This window comes from Sesamum indicum, linkage group LG3 (assembly GCF_000512975.1).
Source record: "Sesamum indicum cultivar Zhongzhi No. 13 linkage group LG3, S_indicum_v1.0, whole genome shotgun sequence".
NCBI lineage: Eukaryota > Viridiplantae > Streptophyta > Magnoliopsida > Lamiales > Pedaliaceae > Sesamum > Sesamum indicum.
Genome location: NC_026147.1, coordinates 125,491 through 148,347, shown reverse-complemented (window position 1 = coordinate 148,347; position 22,857 = coordinate 125,491). Strand labels below are relative to the sequence as shown.

At 36.2% G+C, this 22,857-nt stretch overlaps 3 protein-coding genes across 12 annotated transcripts; 2 read left to right on the top strand and 1 right to left on the bottom strand.

The window, feature by feature from the left end:
* On the top strand, window positions 52-10,491 carry LOC105156811 (protein GFS12). 4 transcript variants are annotated; one of them, XM_011073035.2, is made up of 16 exons: window positions 52-329; window positions 417-499; window positions 1,000-3,129; window positions 3,288-3,615; window positions 3,700-3,915; window positions 4,037-4,109; window positions 4,191-4,396; window positions 4,478-4,540; window positions 5,229-5,437; window positions 5,532-5,643; window positions 6,473-6,988; window positions 7,223-7,503; window positions 7,571-7,814; window positions 7,885-7,958; window positions 9,139-9,274; window positions 10,214-10,491. In XM_011073035.2, exons 1-16 carry the CDS (start codon window positions 198-200, stop codon window positions 10,361-10,363), a joined length of 4,953 nt encoding a protein of 1,650 aa, XP_011071337.1. In that variant the 5' UTR covers window positions 52-197; the 3' UTR covers window positions 10,364-10,491. The 4 variants fall into 4 exon arrangements, with proteins under 4 accessions (XP_011071337.1, XP_020547975.1, XP_011071336.1 ...); XM_020692316.1 differs by having other exon boundaries at window positions 414-499; window positions 5,265-5,437; XM_011073034.2 differs by having other exon boundaries at window positions 414-499.
* LOC105156810 (S-adenosylmethionine synthase 2) lies at window positions 11,102-13,425 on the top strand. Of its 3 annotated transcripts, XM_020692318.1 has the most exons (3): window positions 11,210-11,255; window positions 11,749-11,800; window positions 11,894-13,425. In XM_020692318.1, exons 2-3 carry the CDS (start codon window positions 11,796-11,798, stop codon window positions 13,083-13,085), a joined length of 1,197 nt encoding a protein of 398 aa, XP_020547977.1. In that variant the 5' UTR covers window positions 11,210-11,255; window positions 11,749-11,795; the 3' UTR covers window positions 13,086-13,425. The 3 variants fall into 3 exon arrangements, with proteins under 3 accessions (XP_011071335.1, XP_020547977.1, XP_011071334.1); XM_011073033.2 differs by lacking the exon at window positions 11,749-11,800 and having other exon boundaries at window positions 11,102-11,255; XM_011073032.2 differs by lacking the exons at window positions 11,210-11,255; window positions 11,749-11,800 and adding an exon at window positions 11,295-11,435.
* On the bottom strand, window positions 17,846-22,725 carry LOC105156809 (ycf20-like protein). 5 transcript variants are annotated; one of them, XR_002286701.1, is made up of 8 exons: window positions 22,444-22,725; window positions 22,288-22,335; window positions 21,591-21,681; window positions 20,641-20,707; window positions 19,827-20,006; window positions 19,338-19,529; window positions 18,680-19,250; window positions 17,846-18,392 (listed from the first exon to the last, which is right to left on the bottom strand). XR_002286701.1 is itself a non-coding variant. In XM_011073029.2 (6 exons), exons 5-6 carry the CDS (start codon window positions 19,487-19,489, stop codon window positions 18,848-18,850), a joined length of 555 nt encoding a protein of 184 aa, XP_011071331.1. In that variant the 5' UTR covers window positions 19,490-19,529; window positions 19,827-20,006; window positions 21,591-21,681; window positions 22,288-22,335; window positions 22,444-22,724; the 3' UTR covers window positions 17,846-18,847. The 5 variants fall into 5 exon arrangements, 1 of the variants encoding a protein (XP_011071331.1); XR_002286699.1 differs by lacking the exon at window positions 20,641-20,707 and having other exon boundaries at window positions 22,444-22,724; XR_002286700.1 differs by lacking the exon at window positions 20,641-20,707 and having other exon boundaries at window positions 17,846-18,364; window positions 22,444-22,724.

Below are 22,857 nucleotides of genomic sequence, written 5' to 3'. Positions count from 1 at the left end.
TAATATGAAAAGCCCAAAATATGTTGCAAACGGCGTCGTAGCAACAAATCATTTTCGCTTTCGGGCAGCTGACCGTACCATCTCCAGTTGCCGACCTGAACTTCAAGTCCAATTGCCGACCTTCACTTCAATGATTTTTCTGTCTCAAACTCTAATGAGTTGTCCAATTTGATTTTGAAGAAGGTAAGATCTGGAAAATGGGTGGCGCGCTGGAAATGTGCTTTGAGTGCCTTCAGCGACGGATTGAGGCTGATTTCTCCGGCAGACTCACCTTCATCCATGGCCTCTCGGATTCCCCACTTCCCTTCGGTTCAAGCGCGCTCGTCGAGGTCTCTGACCTATATATACATATCTCTATGTCTGTGCAGTTGACGTTTTCCTATGTATTAACAAGATCATTAATTTGGATGCAGCAGTCGGTGTCTGGTGGTGTGGCACCACTGAAGTTCGTGTTGAATTATGTGCCTTATCGTAAAGAGGACTGCTTATCCAGATACGTGTATGATTGCCTTACTGTGATTTGTAGTTTCATGGACATTAATCTGTTCACATATTGTTGTCTTCTTTGAGGATGACTAAGCCAAAAGCTGATTTCTTGTTATTCCTTGATCTTCTTATGAATGTTTTTTCGCCGTTTCGTCATTAGATCATTGACTACCAAAAAGTGTTATATATACATATATCTGTTTGTGTATGTACTTGAGCACAATTTGATTAGTTATTAACGTGATAAATGCTATTTATATAAGTTGGTCTAATACGTGGCTAACTCTCACCGAGTATAACTTTTTTAATTTTTTCTTACTAATTGAAGATCAACACAATCTTCAACATCCACGACTATTGAGAAAGAGTTTACTACAGACAGTTACGAGTAATGTAGTAAATTTATACATATCACTTCAGAAACAAGTTTGCTTGACCACATAATAAATGGTAATCATCTGTGCTAGTCAGTTTAGTACTTCTGAGATGAATGAAGTGTTTTGTTCTTTGCAGTGATGAGTATTGTGCGGTTGAAGGCGGCGATTATAATGTCATGGAGAACATGAAGTTGTCTGATACGGATCAAGACCAGGAAGAGGTCAGTATCAGAATTTTCAGTGATAAAAATTCTGCTTTAGATACTGCATCAACTGAATGTCGGCATTTCTCGGATGGTGGCAGAAACTTGTACGCAATAGGTTGTGAAACATGTAGGGTTTCCAGTAGGTTTTGTTGCTCGAGGACAATAACTTCATTGGCACCAATTGCTCAGATTGGCTGTATGTCCTATGAATTATTCGAAGACATTGCTTCAGGTTTCTCATCTGGTTCAGTTGAAGATCACATTTTGCATTCATTAAGTCTTCTTATAGAAGGAAAATCTGCAGGACGAGACAGTATAAACTTTCTTAGTTTGGTAGGACTGCCGTCATTTAACGAGAATGGTTTTCCGGGTTGCATAAGGCATCCAAACATTGGTCCCATTTTGGGGATGCTGAAGTCATCTAGCCAAATTAGTGTAGTGCTTCCAAAGACGCCATATACCCTTGAAAATATTCTGCATTACAGCCCTGGTGCCATAAAGTCTGATTGGCATGTCCGGCTTTTAATCTACCAGCTACTCTCAGCTTTGTCTTACCTGCATGGTCTGGGTATTGCCCATGGGAATTTACGGCCGTCCAACATTATGTTGACTGGTACATCTTGGTGTTGGTTACAAATTAATGAGAAACAGCTGCTGAACTCCAAGGTTAATCCAAGTTACAAGTTCTGCAACCCTCCTGATGGTGGGTCTTGTTTCCAAGGCTGTTTATCTCGTGCCCTTTATGCTGATTTAAATCTCTCTCAATCTGGGAGTTGGCAATCTAGTTTCTATAGTTGGTGGAAAGGAGAGCTGAGTAATTTTGAGTATCTCCTCATTTTAAACAGATTAGCAGGAAGAAGGTGGGGCGACCATGCATTTTATACAGTCATGCCTTGGGTCATAGATTTTAGTGTAAAACCTGATGAAAATAGCAATGCTGGGTGGAGAGATCTGAGCAAGAGCAAGTGGCGCTTGGCAAAAGGTGATGAACAGTTGGATTTCACTTACTCAACATCGGAAATTCCTCACCACGTCTCTGATGAATGCCTATCTGAACTGGCTGTCTGCAGTTATAAAGCTAGGAGGTTGCCTTTGAGTGTTTTACGGACAGCCGTTCGTTCAGTTTATGAACCTAACGAGTATCCCTCTAACATGCAAAGGTTATACCAATGGACCCCTGATGAGTGTATCCCTGAATTCTATTGTGATCCACGGATATTTTATTCTCTACATTCTAGCATGCCTGATTTGGCTGTGCCTTCATGGGCAGGAACTCCGCAGGAGTTCATTAAATTGCATAGAGATGCTTTAGAAAGCAACCGAGTTTCATGTCAAATACATCACTGGATTGACGTCACCTTTGGCTACAAAATGTCTGGTGAGGCTGCTATTGCTGCAAAGAATGTAATGTTGCCAGCATCAACGTCCACAATGCCAAGGTCAACGGGCCGCCGCCAGCTTTTTGCTCGACCTCACCCTCCACGTCAAATTGTTAAAAAAGCAACTTGTGAGAAGAGCAATGGTAGGACTAAAGTGAATTGTGATGAGGGAAAGCTTGCTCTGTTTATTGAAACTAATCTTTTAAGTAATCTGGAAGAAGCAACTTTTTTCTGTGAGAATTCATGGGATTTAGCTCCTACTTACAATGTTTACTCCAGTGACTGTTTGAAGGATGAACCCTGTGAAACCGAGCTTTTGAAGGATGTTTCTGAAGATGTGTCATCTGGAGAACCTGACTCTGCAGGGAACTATAGTCAGACCTCAAGTATTGATTCAAATCATCTTCTTGAGAACATTGAGGTGGATGACGATTCTATGGGATATCAAGAACTACTGCTTTGGAAGCAGACATCTTCCTCAATGATTTCTTCTAAAAGATCTGCAGATGATATATTTGCCGTTGGATGTATTTTAGCAGAACTTCAGCTGGGGAAGCCACTTTTTGGTCTTTCTTCATTAGCTTCATACTTGGAGACTGGTGTCCTACCAAGTTCAGTGCAAGAGCTTCCCCATCACATGAATGTTGTTGTTGAGGCCTGCATTCAGAAGGAATGGAACAGGTAAAGCTCCCTTCCCTTTCTCCCTCCTAACCGCTCCTAGCAAAAGTCTATGTGAATGGTTTCAAGCACTGTCAATCTCCTTTACCCGCATCTGTTAATACTTGAATTTTTGGACCAATCCAGTTGCAGCTAAAATATCCTCTATTTCAATTTTTTAGGAGGCCTTCAGCCAAATGCCTTTTAGAATCTCCGTACTTCCCGAGATCAGTCAAATCGTCCTATTTGTTCTTAGCCTCATTTCACCTTCTAGCAAAAGATGAATCTCGTCTTCAATATGCTGCAACATTCGCAAAACGAGGAGCTCTGAGAAGAATGGGAGCTTTTGGAGCTGAAATGTGTGCGCCTTATTGCTTACCTCTTGTAGTGAATTCTTCCTCGGATGCTGAAGCTGAATGGGCTTATGTACTACTGACAGAATTTCTGAAATGCCTGGAGTCAGAGGCAGTGATAAGGCTTGTGGTGCCATCTGTTCAGAGAATTTTACAGGCTAGTTGTTAACTTTGTTTCAGTATGTCCATTCTGCTTATTCTTCGTCCTCTGGTTCTCACATCAAAGGTGACTTTGTTTTAGGCTACAGGCTATTCACATTTGAAGGTGTCTCTTCTTCAAGGCTCTTTTATGCAAGAGATATGGAACAGGATAGGTAAACGAGTATACTTTGAGACAATACACCCGCTTATAATATCAAATTTGTGCCTTGCCCCTCATAAAAGCTCAACTGCTGCTGCCTCTGTTCTACTCATTGGATCCAGTGAAGAGCTTGGTGTACCAATTACAGTTCACCAGGTTTGCTTTTATTTCAAGTTTGGTTGTGTTACACAAAGTAAATACTTCTTTCATAATGCTTGAAATGCAGAGCAAATGAATACTTGTATTTATATCAGGCTAATCTTTATTAATTGTTCAGACAATTTTGCCTCTGATACTCTCTTTTGGGAAAGGTCTATGCATTGATGGAGTTGATGTGTTGATTAGAATTGGTATGTTCCCAGAATTGTTTTATGGAGGATTGTTTCTAAAAATCTGTAGGCAACTTATAAGGGGATTCACTTATTTTTCAGGTGGACTTTTTGGAGAAAAATTCGTTATCAAACAAATTCTGCCACTGCTAAATAATGTCATCCATTCTTGCATCTCTACTTCACATGTCACCAAAACTGAACCCATGCAGAGTTGGGGTTCTTTGGCCTTGATAGATTGCCTTACAGCATTAGATGGTCTTGTTCCTGTATTGACAACTGAGACGATTGTTAAGGAACTGATTGAGGTACAGCATTTCTTTGGAATATGTATTCTCATTGTAGACCGAATTTATACAGTAGTAACAGCAAAATTTATGCTTATACAGGACAGAAATTGCCCATATGTTAAGATTCTCATGCACAGAGATATTGGACTCCAGGTTCTTCAGGTAATTCAATTTCTTTTTTGCTTTCTAAACCAATTTTGTTATTCCTGTTATTTTCGGTGTCATATGTGTTTCCCTCTCTGACATCAAGCAATAGTATATCTTTTTGTTTGGAAGCACTTCTTAAACATAGAAACAAGACATTCAACAAATTAGGGAGCAACACAAGATCACTCTTCTTTGTTATTAAAGTTGGTGACAGAGAACCAAGGTCTGCTCTCATGAGCTCAGCTGAACTCCAGCTTGTTCTTTTTCAGATATTGGAACTGTTTCTAGATGCTACTTAATTTAAAAAAACTTAAAGGACGTGGTCCGTTTTTGTCTTATCTGAGGCAAGTTATTAGCCTAAGAATTAAAGATTTGGCTGCCCCTACTTATTTTTTATGATGCACTCTTTTGCCAAACAAAACTCTACACAATTAGTATACAATGCCAGTCTTAAATTAGGGAACTTTTGGGCATTTGATGTCTCTTAGTGCATATATTGGGTTTCCTTCTTTTCTCCCCCTCCATTTTGCTGCCAGGCAAAAGATCCTTTGACATGTAGGATCTTTGATTGAGTTGTTATAGATGAAGATCAATGTTCTAAACTATTCTCAACGGATTAATCATATTTCTCATAATTGTTCTACATTTCTACATTGTCAAATAACTACCAATATTTGTTGACACTAATTACTTTATCTGCCAGAATGCTGCCAAGAGTCTTATTAGAGTTTGCCAGCAGGTGGGCCCGGATTCAACTGCGTCGCACGTTCTGCCAAAACTAAAGGAGTTATTCGATGAGCTTGCTTTTTCTCAGAAAAAGAACAGCTATCCTGTCAATTTGGTTGGAAGCATAGGAGGGCCCAGATTGAAAGTGAGTGATGAAGATTGCATTGAAAGCCGCATGGACTTGGCGTGAGTCTCTGTCCTGATGTGATGTTCTTGGACCTCTTTTGGGGTTAAGCTACATTATCATTAGATGGACATATAAATTTGGATATCTTGGCAGGTTACTTTTGTATCCTCAATTTGCTTCTCTACTTGGAATAGAGAAACTTCGCCAGTGTTGTGCCACATGGTTGCTTCTTGAGCAATTCCTTCTAAGACGTCACAACTGGAAGGTTTGACCTTTCATTCTTTACGTGGGTTCTGTTATGAAGATTGGATTTTATTTTCTATACCAAATTCCTATGCATGTTTTATTCCATTTAATATATGCACACATGCACAAGCCGTTCCTCAAATAAAATAGAGATATAGTCTTTGTACACCACAACATGGTGTATATATGTTAATTGGAATAATAGATGTAATAAGATTTGAGATACAGGATGCAAATTTGTGTTTTCATCCTGGTAGTGTGTTGACCATATCATTGTAATAATGAGCAATCTGTCCAGAATCATGTGAGCAGTATGGAGATATCTTCTGTGGCGGCAATTAAGACACCCTAGATGAACAGAACTAATTGTAATGCGCCTTCTCTTATAGTTTACAAGTGCGCACTCAGAGGTCATTCTCATACTATTAATATTACCTATGAAGGAAATGCATTTTTGTCTAGGATCATATTTGGAATTGCAACCCACTTAATGACCTAACTTTGTGATGCGGGAAAGGATTGGATCTTAAAGTTACCCTAGTCCTGTTAAGATGTTTTATTTGCTACTACTTGACTCCAGTCTTGCAGTCTTATAGCATAACATAAGAAACCAACATTGTAGCATTGTGACATGCAGGCATTGCCAAATATATTTATTTAACCTCAGATAAAACACACTGTTAAATATGAGTACTACTATACTACTAGTTAAAAATCTGACAAGAAATTATATCATCTTTAAACCTAAGGGTAGTCATTGCTTCACAAGAGTGCTAAAATTTGGTAAATTTGCTGCTGCCAACTTAACTTTATGCATTTAAGCGCCTTCTCAGCACGTTGTTATTCAGTGGGAATATGCAGGGGAATCCAATCAAACCGGTGCAGAGAATGGTAGAAGACCCTCTTACCACAGGGGCTCAACATCTGAAAATATCCCTGCCAAACTCTTACTCAATGGGGTTGGATGGTCAAGACCACAATCACAGGTTAAAAAAGGTGCCAAAAATTTCCTTCCAAGTAAAAGCATGTCCGAGTATAATCAGAATTCAGTAGATAGGCATGGGACAGGTACAAATTTAGGATTGGAGGAACCTTGGTATTGGTTCCCTAGCCCTGCAGCTAGTTGGGATGGACTTGATTTCACTGCTCGTGCTGGTGGTCCAAAGGATGAACTTCCATGGAAAATTAGAGCATCAATCATACAATCTATTCGTGCACACCATGGAGCTCTGAGATCTTTTGCTGTTTGTCAAAACGAGTGTACTGTATTCACAGCGGGAATTGGACCAGGATTCAAAGGAAATATTCAGAAGTGGGAATTGTCAAGAGTTGATTGTGTGTCAAGCTATAATGGCCATGATGAGGTTTGCTTCAGTTACCCCTGGTTAAGTTGCATTTATTTGTAACAATTTGATATCTGTTTAAGAACAGAGAGAACTACTAATAGAATTACATTAACAAAAAATGAAACAACGGAGAGAAGTATTAATAGAATCACATGGTTGCTTGGTTCTTCTTCAGGATTTGCTGCTCTGTTTTGATCATAAAGTCACTAGTTGTAATTCCTGATGTCCTTGTTACTGCCTTTTTGTCGTCAGGTTGTAAATGACATTTGTGTTTTAGCCTCTGGAAGGGTAGCTTCTTGTGATGGAACAGTTCATATATGGAATGGACAAAACGGAAAACTAATTTCTGTATTCTCCGAGAGTTCTTTAGCCTCCACACAATTGATTGAAAGAGACGAAGACAATATGCTTCATTTTAATCCATTACCAAGTGGAATGCTTAGTACTGCATTTCATGGGAATTCATACACTACTATGGACTACATCGAATTCAATAATAGACTTCTTGTGGGTACTGGAAATGGATCTCTCAGGTAATTACGCATTGACAAGTCCAATCTTTCTTACATATGTCTCTGAAGTTATCTTAATGGCCCACAGATTCATTGATGTCGATCAAGGTCAGAAACTTCATCTTTGGAGGAGTGAATCCGTTGATTCTGGTTTCCCTTCGCTTATATCGTCCATTTGCTTATCTAGCTCTGTCAAAATGCATCATGAGGAATCTGTCACCTCTCCATCCTGGGTTGCAGCTGCATTCAGTACTGGTTATTGCAAGCTCTTTGACATTAGAAGTGGAAAAATGATTGCCTCATGGCAGGCTCATGATGGATATGTGACAAAGGTATAACTAATTTAGGATGAAAGTCCTATAAGAAAATAGTGATTCACATACAATTTTTTTGTCCTTGCAGCTAGCTGCAGCTACAGATCATCAGCTTGTTTCCAGCTCTCTTGACAAAACTTTACGAATTTGGGATTTGAGAAGGTAATTTAGTTTTGTCACTTCTAAGTACGCAATTGGACTTATGTTGATGGTTACCATTCATCCAACCGAGCTCAGTCAAACTGAGTTTGCTATTGTTGAAGCATAACCTAGATCATGTAGTGGAATGAGATCTTAAAGATAGAAAACTACTTTATCAGGTATAGCTCTACCGTGTAAAAGGAAGCTAACAGGACATGCAGTCTTTAACTGTACTTGTCTTTCTGCGTAAAATTCTCTATGCATAACATTGGTTAGCATACATCAAGTGGTTAGTGTGCCATCAATTTCCGGAAATGGTGATTCATCTTGGCACATTTTAGTTGGGAACTAATTACTCCCTGTTCTGGGTGCTATTTCGATTTATTATTGGAGAAGGAAATTATGTTCGAGATATAATCTTATGAATTCAAATTTTTGTTTCGAGGCACTCACAATCATAATTTGTGCGTAGAATAAAATAAATACCATGGGAGGGAGCTCACTTTTGCAAATCATAAAAAATGCATAGTCTGGTACAATTGTTCAAAGCGGTAAACCTCTCTATTTATATACAAAAACTCAGGGAAAAAAATGAGGAAATGATGCCAGCTTGGATGCACCATGTTGAAGAAGGGCGTCCAACTAACTATCAGCACACTTGCAAAGCAAACATGTGCAAGTGAAGGAAAAAATGTGAAGTATCTTTGAGGAAATGTAAAACAGTTTAGCAAACTAAAAAAATGTAAAGATACTTAAACAAGAGCGTGAACTTCTTTGGGAAGAAGAAAGAAAACAAATGTTTAAATAATGGCTTGAAGAATGTTGATGTTGCTGTAGTGCCTCACTTTCTATGCATCACTGCATGTGAATGCTGATGCAGTCAAACTGTATGACAATGTAATATTTGTCTTCATATATGTTATGGTTGACATGAACTTGTGTACGAATGCATATGTATTGGCGCAACCTCTATATTTGTGTGAGATGACCCTTCCCGTGATTGACCTTTATTTCAACAAATCGTTCAAACTTTATTTTGTCTAAGGAAAAGAAACCTTAATTCTGAAATAGTAATGGTCTTCTATAACATTATTGAATGAATTTGTTGGATATTGGTGGAAACTATCATTACAAAGCTTTAGTTGTATCAGTTTTCATAATTATGTGCCTTTACTGATGCCCTTTATCTGAATGTTCACAGGAATTGGACCGCAGAACACACAGTTTTCAGAGGTTACAGTGATGGAGTTTCTGGCTTCTCAGTGTGGGGGCAAAATGTGATCTCTATATGTAGAAATAAAATTGGGCTTTCTTCTTTACACAGCTCTGCAGATGAAGTACCTCTCTCTCTCTCTCTCTCTCTCTCTCTTACACACGCACTTGCTGTCGTCATGCACAAATATCTCTGTGGGCATGTGTGTGCTGTTGTCTCCCACTTTTAGCTGAATAACAGGCTTCTGAGGGCCTCCTATCCATCTTCCACCAGCAAATTTGAAATCTAGTCGGTTTTATGTTTTGCCACCAAAACGAGATTTCTGTTAACCACTTGCCCGACCCCACTGCATCCTACCCTGAAGAGATAAAAGAAAAAAGGAAGTGGGTAGAAGAATCATTCAGTCTTGTAGATTTGCAATGTTTGTTATTTGCTTGTCCTCATGAAAAGATTTTGCTGTTTTTGCAAAATCATATATGTATCTATACGTGCATACGTGTACGTTTGCGTGCGTGTGCGTGTGTGTTGATGGGTGGGTGGTGGGTGTGAATATGTAGAAGGTGGTCATTATCTCATAGCAGTAATCTGGTATACAATGTTTAAGATGTTAATGATTTCCAATGATCAAGTTGTGGATGTGATTGTGGTACAAATTCGTCATGCTGTATGCCCCTTGTTGCACAAGACCGCCAATGTGGTTGGAATGATTGACTAGGGCATAACTGGTGTAAACTAGAAAAGGTAGAAGATAAAATCTCTTCATTGCTTACTTCTCTACAAATCTTCCTGTAGATAGAGAGAGAGTACTTTCCTTGCTGTGAACGCAACAATTTGTATCTGAATAATGAAAAATTATGCAAGTCCATACGGAGAATTTTGCTTTTTTGTCTCTGATTTGCAGCATACAGTTATTAAAGTAGAAGTCTGTAGGTTTATATGAAACTATACTGAGTAAGGTTGTATACGTCCCGATATGGTTTTTATATCCATGTTTGGTTTCCTATTTCATGGGAATTTATTTTCACCTCACGTACTGAATCTTCAAGTTGGTGTGATGGCACAGGATGGGCAGTATCAAGCAACCCCTCAACATCTCTATATGGCGGATGGGGAATCAAAGAACATGTCGGCTTTGTCAGCCATTAGTATTCTACCTTTTTCCCGGCTTTTTCTTGTAGGAACAGAAGATGGTCATTTGAAGATTTGTTGCTAGTTGTTTTGAGGACATTCTCTCGTTGTAAGGCATATTCTTGTTACAGGGAAAAATGTCGATTTTTCTTAAATTTGAGGAGGATATTTGCATTTTGAAATGAATGTGGGAAGTTTTGTGAAAGTTGGACATGAGATATTTGTAGATCCAATCTAGATATAATACAAAATGGCGTTAATTTTGCAAGTCAGAAAAAGGATATGGAGTTTGAGTGCTATAAACCTGGAATTGGATTCATAAAAAATTGGAATTTGGACTCACACCCTTGGCGTTGGAGTATTTGATTTGATGGGCTTGGAAAAGAGTTGGTGATGGTAGTGGGGAATGCATGTGAGGTGTGTTTGACATGTTTCATTTGTCAAACAAATGTACTACGATTACTACTGCTGCTGCTACAAGTTGATTAGTCGTATTTCGAGGAAGCACCCCCCGTTTTACCCAACACATACACATACAGCTTGTTGGATTTGATGATAATTTTTGGGAAACTGTTGAAAGTCATCACGAGATTAATCAATATGCTATTATAAGGTTAAGCAGAGATGTGTGATCATCATGATCATCATCATGCATGTGACGCCACATAATACTGAATCTGAATGCCCAAAACAAACACATTCCAAACAGAATATGAAAGCAGTGAAAATTACAACTCATCACTCACTCACTCCAAGGAGTCGAGAGTGTGTGGTGAGTCCAGCATATTACAGGCTGGTTTGCTTACTGCTATCACCGACTTGTATTCTTAATCCTCAGCCGTCCATTCCATCTCAAATGAATCCCATCCCCATCCACTTCCTCTCGCTCTTCTATATATTTCCCTCTCGTCTCACCACCTACCCTCGCCTTTCTTAGCTCCTCTCTCTCTCGTGTCACCTGCTTACTTCAACCCCAGGTTCCGCCTCTATTCTCTTTCTCTTTCTGTTTATCTACCTTTGCTATTTGCTGCATTAGTTCCCCTTCTTGTTTTTCTACTGATGCTTATGATTCTTGTTTCCTTGTTGGATTCTTGTACTTGAGATCTCAAGTGTTGTACTTGTTTTTCCTTGCAAAGTTTTGAGCTTTCTTTTTCTTTGTAAGTTGAACGCTCCTCTACTGTTCTTTGGGGCCTTGCTGCTGAGGCATGTTATGCTCTATTGGTGTTATGTTCTCAATTGTAATTAGTTCTTCAAGTGATTTTTACATGCTCACTGTAGAGATCAAGTGTTTCTTCACTTCGTTCTGTGTAGATCTGTAGGTTTGGCAACTATATATTTCTCAAATCTTGATTTTTGTCTTGCATCTGGTTATTAGCGAGTAACTCTGTGGAATTAAGTAGTAACTATGCTAGTAAACCAGATCTCTGCATTTCCTCGTACTCATTGTAGAATTATTTTAATTGTTCTCAGGAACTAGTTACTTGTTGCTGTTAATCCTGGTGGTAAACTGTGTTAGCATGCGGTGGACCAATTTTTTTTTTCTCTCTTTTAAGTTTTGCACTTTCTGACAGAATTATTGATTGACTGAATATTTGATATTGTTGTTGGCGATCAGGCTGCAAGAGATGGAGACTTTCTTGTTCACGTCAGAGTCGGTGAATGAAGGACACCCCGACAAGCTCTGCGACCAGGTGTCTGATGCAGTTCTTGATGCATGCCTTGCCCAGGATCCTGAGAGCAAGGTCGCTTGTGAGACCTGCACCAAGACCAATATGGTCATGGTCTTTGGTGAGATTACCACCAAGGCCAATGTAGACTATGAGAAAATAGTTCGTGACACTTGCCGTGCTATAGGATTTGTCTCTGATGATGTGGGCTTGGATGCTGATAATTGCAAGGTTCTTGTTAACATTGAGCAACAAAGCCCTGATATTGCCCAGGGTGTCCATGGCCATCTCACCAAGCGACCTGAGGAGATTGGTGCTGGCGACCAGGGCCACATGTTTGGGTATGCCACTGATGAGACCCCTGAATTAATGCCTCTTAGCCATGTCCTTGCAACGAAACTTGGTTCTCGTCTTACTGAGGTTCGCAAGAATGGTACTTGCCCGTGGCTGAGGCCTGATGGTAAAACCCAAGTGACAGTTGAGTACTACAATGATAACGGTGCCATGGTTCCCATCCGTGTTCACACTGTTTTGATCTCAACACAGCATGATGAGACCGTAACCAATGATGAGATTGCTGCTGATCTGAAGGAGCATGTCATCAAGCCTGTCATTCCTGAAAAGTACCTTGACGAGAAGACCATATTCCACCTGAATCCTTCCGGCCGTTTTGTCATTGGTGGCCCTCATGGCGATGCTGGTCTTACTGGTCGCAAGATCATCATCGACACTTATGGTGGATGGGGAGCTCATGGAGGTGGAGCTTTCTCAGGGAAAGACCCGACCAAGGTGGACAGGAGTGGTGCCTACATTGTTAGGCAAGCTGCAAAGAGCATTGTTGCTGCAGGACTGGCTAGGAGGTGCATTGTGCAAGTTTCCTACGCCATTGGTGTGCCTGAGCCCTTGTCCGTCTTTGTAGACACATATGGAACTGGAAAAATCCCCGACAAGGAAATTCTCAAGATTGTCAAGGAAAACTTTGATTTCAGGCCTGGTATGATTTCTATCAACCTGGACCTTAAGAGGGGTTCTGGTAACAGGTTCTTGAAGACTGCTGCATATGGACATTTCGGTAGAGATGACCCTGATTTTACCTGGGAAGTTGTGAAGCCTCTCAAATGGGACAAGAATCAAGCTTAAGTAACATTAACCCCTAAAATTAGAAAGGCAGCACAGCAACCTCCTGCTTCACGTTGGATTACAGCCCATTGGCTTTTTCTGTGTTTTCTGTTTCCCAGTTTGGTGTTTTTTCATTTTTTTTTTTCTTTCAATTATATTTGCATTAGCACTTGGGAGTGGTTACTAAAGCAATTATGTCTTCCCAATACTGAGATCTTATGATCCTCCATCTGATTCTGCTGTATCATTAATTTAAGTATAACTAGAGCAGCTTGCTGCATTAGCCTTGCCATGTTTAAGAATGTGATAGTAGAAACTTTTAGCTAGAACGTTTTATATAATTATGAGATGATTATATTCACAGTCTAATATTTATAATTTATTACATACATTATTATTGTCTTTTGCACAAATATAAAAATCACTTCATGGATAGTTTATATAATGTAGATGATGTTTTTTCTTTTTTCTTTTTTTTTGGGGGGGGTGGGGGTGCATGGGGTTGTAATATTTTAAAAAATATGAGTAATTTGTATAAATAGATTATAATAGTGTAGATGATTATTTCTTTTGTAATTTAAAAATTCTTTATTATGATTGGTATAATGTATTACATGAAAAAATATATTGACATCAAAGAAAGGAAGAAATATAAAACATAACAAATCATTCACATTTAAAATTTTAAACTGGTTAGTTATTAGTTATGAATAAATTCTTTTTATGAATCGAACGTTCTATTATAAATTATTTTTATTATCTCAATTATATGTTTCACTTATAGTCATATTTCAACTTAAAGGTAAAGCGCTCCATTAATAACTCATGTAAAATAATGTATAGAACATAGACACATACCTTAGACCCTTAAACTGTCAAAAAAGTTAAAATGTAATACTTACTCATAAGTATATTAAATTATAATATTTTAACCTTTTAAACTTTTAAAAATATTACAAGTTTCTCCAAAGGATATTTTTTACCATGAAAAGTTATAGATTATGGTCAAAATTTTGTAAAAGGTAATTTTAAAATATCACATACCAAATAGTTGAAATCCTAAAAAAAGTTCCATGTAAAATGAAGTACTAGAAGATATTTGTAACTTTCGATCTAACAAGGATATGTCTGTAATTAAGCTAAATTTAAAGAGTTGTAAAAGTTATTTATCCTATGATATAATACCCAGATAAATTATTTATATTAAATCTTATTACCATTTAATATTGTACAAGACCACATTAATTTACTATCCCCATCCCTATATTTGTAATAAAATTATTAAATATGCTTCAAAAATTGCACAAATCAGAAAAAAAGAAAAAAAAAAAGTAAAACCCGTGCATTACATACTCTATAAATATTAACTTATTTAATTCTAATTATTTGAAGATAATTATTATAAAATTATAATTAATATTATAAAAAAATTCATTATAAAATCACTTATGACACAATTGATCTTATTTTCATAATCTAAGATTTTATTCATAATTTATTTATATATATCCCACAGATTGCTCCTTTTCTTAATAAGACACTATTCTTCAAGTTTTTATATCGTAATGAAAAAACATAAAACATGACAAATCATTCATACTTAAGAATTTAAACTGATTAGTTATTAATTATGAATAAACACTTATAATGAATAGAACCTTTTGTTATAAATTATTTTTATCGAATGTCTATCCAATTATATGTTTCATCTGTACCAATATTTCAACTTAAACGTAAAGTGATCCATTAATAAGTCATGTAAAATTATATAAGAAATTACTTTAAATTTAATACTGTATAAAACTATATTAATATTTTAAATTTGCTTCACAAATTGTGCAAAATCAGGAAAAAAAGAATAAGTAACCCATGCATTAAATATTCCATAGATATAGACTTATTTAATTCATAAGTTATTTGAAGAATATTATCATATTTTATAATTAATATATTACAAAAAATAATTATGAAATCACTTATAAAATAATTGATCTCATTCTCATAATTTAAGTTTGGTTTCATAATAATTATATTTTTTAAGAAATAAATAATGAAATTTAATGTAGACTATTTAAAAATAGTGGATAATTACCCCATAGATTTCTCCCTTTCTTAATGAAAGACAGACGATTTTTCAAGTTTCCAAATTGTATCTTCTCTTAATTATATAGCATAAATATTTAACCACTCCTTGGAAAAAAAATAGGAATTATTTGTACAGTGTCGATAATGTTTCTAATATGTGTATGTATAATTTTTTAAAAATAGGGATAATGTTTATGAATAGGCTATATAGTTCAAGTAGTGTAATGTAATTACCCCTTTTCTAATTTAAAAACTTTTTATTATGAATAGTACAATCTATTATATGAAAAGAATATATTGACATTAAAAAAAAAACAGAAAGACACATAAAACATATCAAATCATTCAACTTCTTTTCATATTTCAACTTAAAAGTAAAGTGCTCAATTAATAAGTCATGTAAAATTATATAAAAATATACTTTAAATAATGTGTGATACATGACTAACCACTTAAATGGTAAAAAAAAGTTAAAATATAACATTTAATTATAAATATATTAAATCATAACATTTCAACCTTTTAAGGTTTTTAAAATATTACAAGTTGCTCCAAAGGGCATTTTTCACATAGAAAGTGCTAAATTATGGTTAAAATTTTATAAATGCTAATTTTGGAATATCACATGCCAAATAGCTAGAACCTAAAATAAAGAGTTTCATGTAAAGATGGAGTAAAGCTCGAGAGGGTATTTATAATTTTTTATCTAACAAGAATATATTTAGAATTAGACTAACTTTAAGGAGGTGTCAATATAATTATCCTATAATATAATACCATACAAACAATTTATATTAGAATCCTATTATATTAATTTACTTTACCCATACCTATATTTGTAGTAAAATTATTATTTAAATTAATTCATACTTAAAATTATGTTCTAATTGGTTATTATACGCCTTGTTCCAATGCAGTTAGATAGTGTATGAAGATTGGTAAGTTTCATGAGAGGATCTTTTGCCTATCATGAGATGATAGCGATCTCCTATGCATTCTGATGTGTATTGTCCTCCCGAGAGCCTATGGCCACAGCGAGTGATCAAATAGAAAAGTATTTTTCTATGTTGATCAAGCTGAGAAACATAATCAAAATATTAAGCATAGATGTCTAGTTTAGTTTAGGCTGGAAACCGATGATCAATTTCATGTCCTAGACTAAGACTCGGAGATGGCGGATGGAAGAACTTTACTCGTATGACACTCGGTAGCCTTAAGGTTCATGCAATTTTCACCTATTCTCTAGTGTCATGGATCGTTGCTAAACGACCCACAATAACGGGTGCTTTTGAATTAAGTGTTAATCAAAAGCTATTAATTAAATATGATTTAATTAATTTTGCGTAAAAAGATTTACCAATTAAATTGTTTGTTGACACAAGCCCAAGTCTAGTTGAGGGTGAACCTATAGAGTCACACAAAACATCACTAAAGGAAATAGTAGAATTAATTATAAATTAGTTCAAGATATTAAATTATATGAGCATTTAAATGGGAGAACGCATGTGATGGGAAGCCCAAGATTTAATTAACGTGATTAATTAAATTTAAATTAGGTTTAAATAATTTGATAAGATCATTTTTAATTGAACCCGACGAATTAATTAATTTAAATTTTTTTTATTTTGTAATATTGAATTAAATGAATAAAAGTAAGTATTCATTTGGCCTTACTTTGTTGTTCTTACTTATGTAATTTTCATACATCGCAACAAAACCCACAGATATTAATCAACCAATGAAGCTGGGTTGCGCATTTGAAGAGAACTACGAAACCAACTTCTGAGGATTGGGTCTGAAATGTACCAAGTCGAGAGCCCTGAAAATGGGCATCAATGATTCTATACTTGCACTAAATATTACATCCATATGATGGGTATCGTGTTTTATAGGCGACAGACATATGACATCTATGCAATTTTAGTGCGTGGTTGACAAAGGTTGTCAAGCTGATTTAACTAACTCATGGGGAGTCGTCATATGGAAGCCCGTGAGGCTTGGTCGGTATGACTTGAACTCCTGAACTTCAATAGTATGGGATTTAGTCCTCAAACTGTAGGATCCACGCAATCTCATATATGGAACGATTGTATCTAGAGCCTGATAAAAGATGACCATGTTCTGATATGGTTATTATAAGCCTTATTTCAGTGTAGTCAGATCGTTGATGAAGATTGGTTAGTTCCAAGAGAGGATCCGTCATCTATCATGAGATGATAGCAATACTCTATGTTCTCATGTGTGCTGTGCTTTCAGGAGTCTGTGTCCACAGTGGGTGATCAAATAGAAAAGTACTTTTCTATGTTGATCAAGTGGAGAAACATAATCAAAATATTAAGCATAGATGTCTATTCCAGGATGAGAACCGATAACCAATTTCATACCCTAAACTAAGACCCCAAGGAAAGGACCGTACCCGTATGGCACTCTGTGGCCTTAAGCTTCATGCCATTTACATCTATTCTCTAGTGCCATGGGTTGTTGCTAGACGACCACCCATAACTGCTCAGTATATACTACAACAGTGTAGGGGCAGGTACACTCAATTCTAGCATTTAAAACTTCAGATTACCTCATTTGAAAGCCAGCATAGGCATAATGCCTTCAGCATGCATTCATAAAATATGTATTCCATTTGTTTTATATCACCTGCATCTGGAATGTCTTGAGTACTCGTCTTTAGATGGATGTTGTCCTGGAAAATAAACTGTTAATCATGTATTGCTGATGACATTTTATCATACATCCTCTTCTTTCAACAAGAAACAATGAAACTGTAACAAGCATCAATTCCCGGCATGGTATAAAATAGGAAAAATATCACTACCATCTTCCCATCGTTTCTATCTCAGTCCCATCTCCATACTAATAATCCATACACCAGGGTTGCTTGTACTACCAAGAATTCTATATGAATCTCCTCCATCTCTTCATATTTCTCTGCCTTTCCACACTACTCAGCAGTAATTTTATGAGTGACTGCGTTGGGAAGAACATTTCATCTTTGAAGAATGGAGATGTCTTTTGTCATTCAGATTGCTCCTACAGCATGCAACAAGCAAGACCGTCTAGAATTCTGATGTTGGTCCGTGTCCTTCTACCACTTAACCCAAAAGCTGACAAGCTTGTTGCGGAAGACCAGTCTTCTGAAACGAGGGGCTTCACAAGTCCTCTCTTAGTTGATAAAAAGGTTGCTCCTTCAGTGTTTCAAGTGCCTATCATTATTGATGTTCATCCTTCTGGCTATAATTATCAAATTCATTGCATGTTTAATGGTGATATGAATGAAAAAGGTAAACAGTGTGTGATGTCTACGCAAGACAGGTATCTTAGAATTACCATTTGTAGAAGGAATGTTCGAAATAGTTCAGTTCAGAGTAAAAGCAATTTTCTTCCCTCATAATCTTACACATGTTTGCCTCCATCCCAATTTCCCAAAAGAGAAAAAGATGAACAATTTTTCAACTAAACAAACACCAAAAGTAGCACTTTTAAAAAAGAATTTGGAAGAAAAGAACAAAGAAGCAAACCTGAAGGCCATTGCTCTCTGTAGATGCTGAGTAATTGTATCCGCCACGACATGGCATTGATTTTCTTGTTGAGTTCATCCTTCATGTTCAGGGTTTAGGATTTACTGTTTCGCCAGGGAATATGCAACTGAAAATAGCGGCTCTGCATCACCCACAAACTTATCTTCTTTAGTACTTGAAGGAATCCAGAAAAAGGCCAAGTGAAAGCCCAGCCTTCCAATAATTAGATATGATGATTAAGTTCCTTATGTTGTCCACTAAAGGAAGAGAGGCCTTGTACATAAGAGCCCCAATTCCTTCCACTACAGCCACAGTCACAGCAGCAGACAGCACATCCCAATCACCTGTTTGCCCTATTACAGTGGCAAATGCAGTGGCGCAATAAAAACCAACTAAGAAGGCGAACAATTTCACAGGCAAATTTTTCCTTAACTCCTTTAGTCTTGCAATTATTTTGAACTGAATGGCTTGTATAGTCCTAATAAGCCTAGTTCCACCACTGGAGTCACTAGTAGGAGAAGAATTTAGCCTACTGTCATCAGCTGCACTTCTAAGTGGCCATGCCATTCTCCTGTACATGCATGTATAAGTTTAAATTCACATTGTAATTATTTAACAACACTTGAAAACTACAGAAAGAAATATCATTTGCACTCACTTGCATTTGTGGACATTGATATGCCGATCCACATGAGAAAAAGCCAACTTAAAGGGCATGAATTGGCCAAAGGACAATACAGTAAGTAACCTTGATTTAGAATCATCAGGAAGTGGAAGTTTGAGACTTGTTGAATTGACCAACGATGTCATTTAATTTGCTCCGATAATGAAGGCCACTTGCAGCCCAACACTGAAAATGTCACATGAAAGAACCCTTGAAGATAGTTTAAAGCCATAAAAAACTTGAAATTTATTCCTTTAAAACTTGGAAAAATCTTTCACTGATTCACCCCCCACCATCCAAAACTTTACAAAATCATAATATTTAGATGAATATGGGGCCGAAATTTTACGAATTCTTTTGTAACGAGTACATCAGCACAAAAGGTGGAGGGGATTGAATAATCTATGGATTTGAAGAAATAAAAATATTCATATTTCCAAACTAAGAACAAAGACAAGTAGAGAGATAGAGAAATAAAGTTACCAGATAGTTGATGCGAAATTTGGCGGAGAGTCGCCGGAGAAACAGGTGGTAAGTTGTAGTTGAGCAACAAGAAAGGGTGCTGGTGCTTGGGCCGCCTGTGTGGGCTGTTGGTGTGGTATTTGCCTTTTCGTCCTTCTGTTCTTTCTCGTTCAGGGGTTATTGATATTTGAAGCTATACGCCTACACCACCACATCATGATGCATTGATGACAGATGAATATTTATTTATTTGCATTTAGTAGTAGTCTACACACACGCGATGCATGAGTAAATAAAAAATTTATGATAAAAATATTAATATACATTAACTAATGCATTTAAACTAATTTATAAACTCACATGCGGTCCTCATGAGCATAATATTTGTTTTACTTATAATATTTGTTTAAGTTTAAATAAGCATAAAATTTGTTTTACTTGTAAACAAAATAAAATTATACAATTATAATTTAAGTGCAAATTGTTTGTATACTCGTAAATTCTTTAATTCTACTTCTTTTGTTGAATTAATATGCGTTACTTGTAATATCGCATAACCATTGGAATATAAGATTAACTAATAAATCGTACTATAAAACAACAAAAATCCCATCTTGACATGGTTCAATATAAAAACACTAAAAAATTCCAAGAAAAAGAATTAGAAGATAACATATGCCCATCAATTTTTTGGTCATGGTGTTTGAGCATCCTAATTGTAGAAGTTTTTGTAATCTGCATTTTGAAAGTAGAAAAGTACTTTTATACATAGATGAATGTAAAAAGAAAACAAAAAAAAAGAGAGTAGAAAGAGGAGAATGATCTGTATTAAAACCTGTGCAAAACGTGGATACTTGTTCGGAACTTTATCAAAGATCAATTCACATGGCATTCAAACATGCCTGTACAAAAAAAAAAATAAAGAAAGAAAAGCAGAATCTTAAGTAAGAATACTATAATGCATAAAATAGTTGTTTTGAAAAGCCATATTGTACCTCACTACCTCTCAATTAGGATTATTTAGCAGATTTGCAAAAATTTCATGAAAAACCACATTTCTTGTATAAATATGTTCAATCCCATTTATTTTTCCCTTTGTAACCAACACTTCGGCGGTTCTTTCGAAAACTCCTCGTGAAAGATCAACATACAACTGCCACAACTGAAAACATGATTCGGCAAATAATTCCAACATTTGGTATTGTTTGCCCTTAGAATTTAATTGTTTGAGATTTTTGTATCACACCACTATACATTTTATTTGTTTAATTTTGGTCCTCCTTTATCTCTCATCTCACTTTCCTTCTCTTCTTTCACTAAGCTCTTCTTTCTTCAACTGAATTGAAACCTAAAAAAGAGTTGAAAATCACACAAAAGATGGGCCTAAATGCATAAACAAATCTAGACTAAACAGCATAATATAAAAGACTTAGCCTTTTTAACAAAGCAAGCATAAATGAATAAAGTAAGTGAGGCCCAAATAGAAAGAAAATAAGGATGCGAAGGGAATCCAAGCAAAAAAAGAGATAATGGGTTTAACAGAGTGCATATATATGTGTCGTTATAAATCAACTAAATCTCAATACATTCACATAGAAAAACTAAATAATGAATTAAGAGACATAAAAATAATGTATCACATTTACCACTACAGCAGAGTTTTACAAACATTGATGAAAGAGGAGTTTTACAAAAGAGCTTCTTTTTTTTTTTTTTTTGGTAATCAAAATTGATTTGATACATAACGCAATCTAACTCAAAAAGAAAATTCAGAATTTGGCATACCCAAGAAGCAAGAAAAACAACTTCGCCAGTCCACGCGCTCTCCAGTCGAGTAGACCATCCAGCAGTTGAACAGGTCGTCACGCTTCTTGACCTGAATGCAAACTCAGACTAATCAGCTTCTCTAATAATATCCACTTTGATGGTTGAACAACAGCAAGAAAAGCACATACTCAAAAATTGCCATGCCTTCTACTCAAAAGAAAATCAAAAGACCTTCTTTAAATAAACTCTTGATTCACTAATTGAAACAACATGGTGATAAATCAAAACAGATTAAAAAGGCTCAGTAGCAGATGTCTTTAAACATAAACATACTACGGTAGCCTCTATTCAACAAGTCCAACTGAGAATTACATCACCAACCAGGATATAGAAAGTGTAACCAATTCAACTTTTCCTAAAAACCAAAATGACATCACCAAATGTGCATTTGTCGTTCTCTTACAGGATTATGGAGGAAGGAAAAAGCCGTAACTTGACCCCGTATAACTCACATTTTATCATGCCGTAACAGACCAAAGAACAAACAATTGCTTCAAGCACGCATGGCGAAAAGAACACAAAGTCTGCCCCATGTGTCATATTTGACTTTGGTTATGCAATTAAACACCGAATTCATCATAAACCCACAAACCCATCTCAACTCAACTCAAGAAAAGCAAAATCCAAGCAGAATCAAACACAAATATCCACATACTTCGGTCTAGAAAGCTTCTTGGACCGCTCGTCCTCAACATAGATACACCTACAAAACACCAAGGCAGAATAAATATACATATTTTAAATGAATAGACCTGCAAATATGCACAAAATCATCATCTATTTTTTATTTTTTATAAAAAGGGAAACAAACCTGACATAAAAAAAGGAAAAGAGATGCCTTTGATCCCCAGCTTCCCCTTCTTCCTCGTTCTTCAAGTACGATCAATGGAGAATACTTTCTTTCAAACAAAAAAGGAGAACTTGAAAGAAAAATCAGAACTACATTAGGGTTATAAGCGATTATGGTGCTTTCTTCAGAGGAGATTTTGATTGAGTTTATGAAAGAGAAACAGAGGGAGGAGGAAGGAGAAAGGTTTTACAGAAGTGGATTGTGTGTGTGTGTGAGAGAGAGAGAGAGAGACGTGCATAGTAGTAAAGAAATACTTGAGGTGGAAGTTTTTTTTTTTTTTTTTCTATTTAATTAGTCTAATGTAAGGGTACATCAGGTACTTACAATGATTGGGTACGAGAACCACCATGAACAGTGTAAATTATCGCTTATGTC

Bases quoted from the DNA above. Each gene is read 5' to 3' on its own strand.
- LOC105156809 (XM_011073029.2), bottom strand. From the start codon at position 19,489: ATGACATCGTTGGTCAATTCAACAAGTCTCAAACTTCCACTTCCTGAT. The intron at 19,251-19,337 runs GTGAGTGCAAAT...ATGCATGTACAG, and splicing joins ATCAATGTCCACAAATGCAA to GAGAATGGCATGGCCACTTA.
- LOC105156811 (XM_011073034.2), top strand. From the start codon at position 198: ATGGGTGGCGCGCTGGAAATGTGCTTTGAGTGCCTTCAGCGACGGATT. The intron at 3,130-3,287 runs GTAAAGCTCCCT...TCAATTTTTTAG, and splicing joins ATTCAGAAGGAATGGAACAG to GAGGCCTTCAGCCAAATGCC. The intron at 4,541-5,228 runs GTAATTCAATTT...TTTATCTGCCAG, and splicing joins TTGGACTCCAGGTTCTTCAG to AATGCTGCCAAGAGTCTTAT.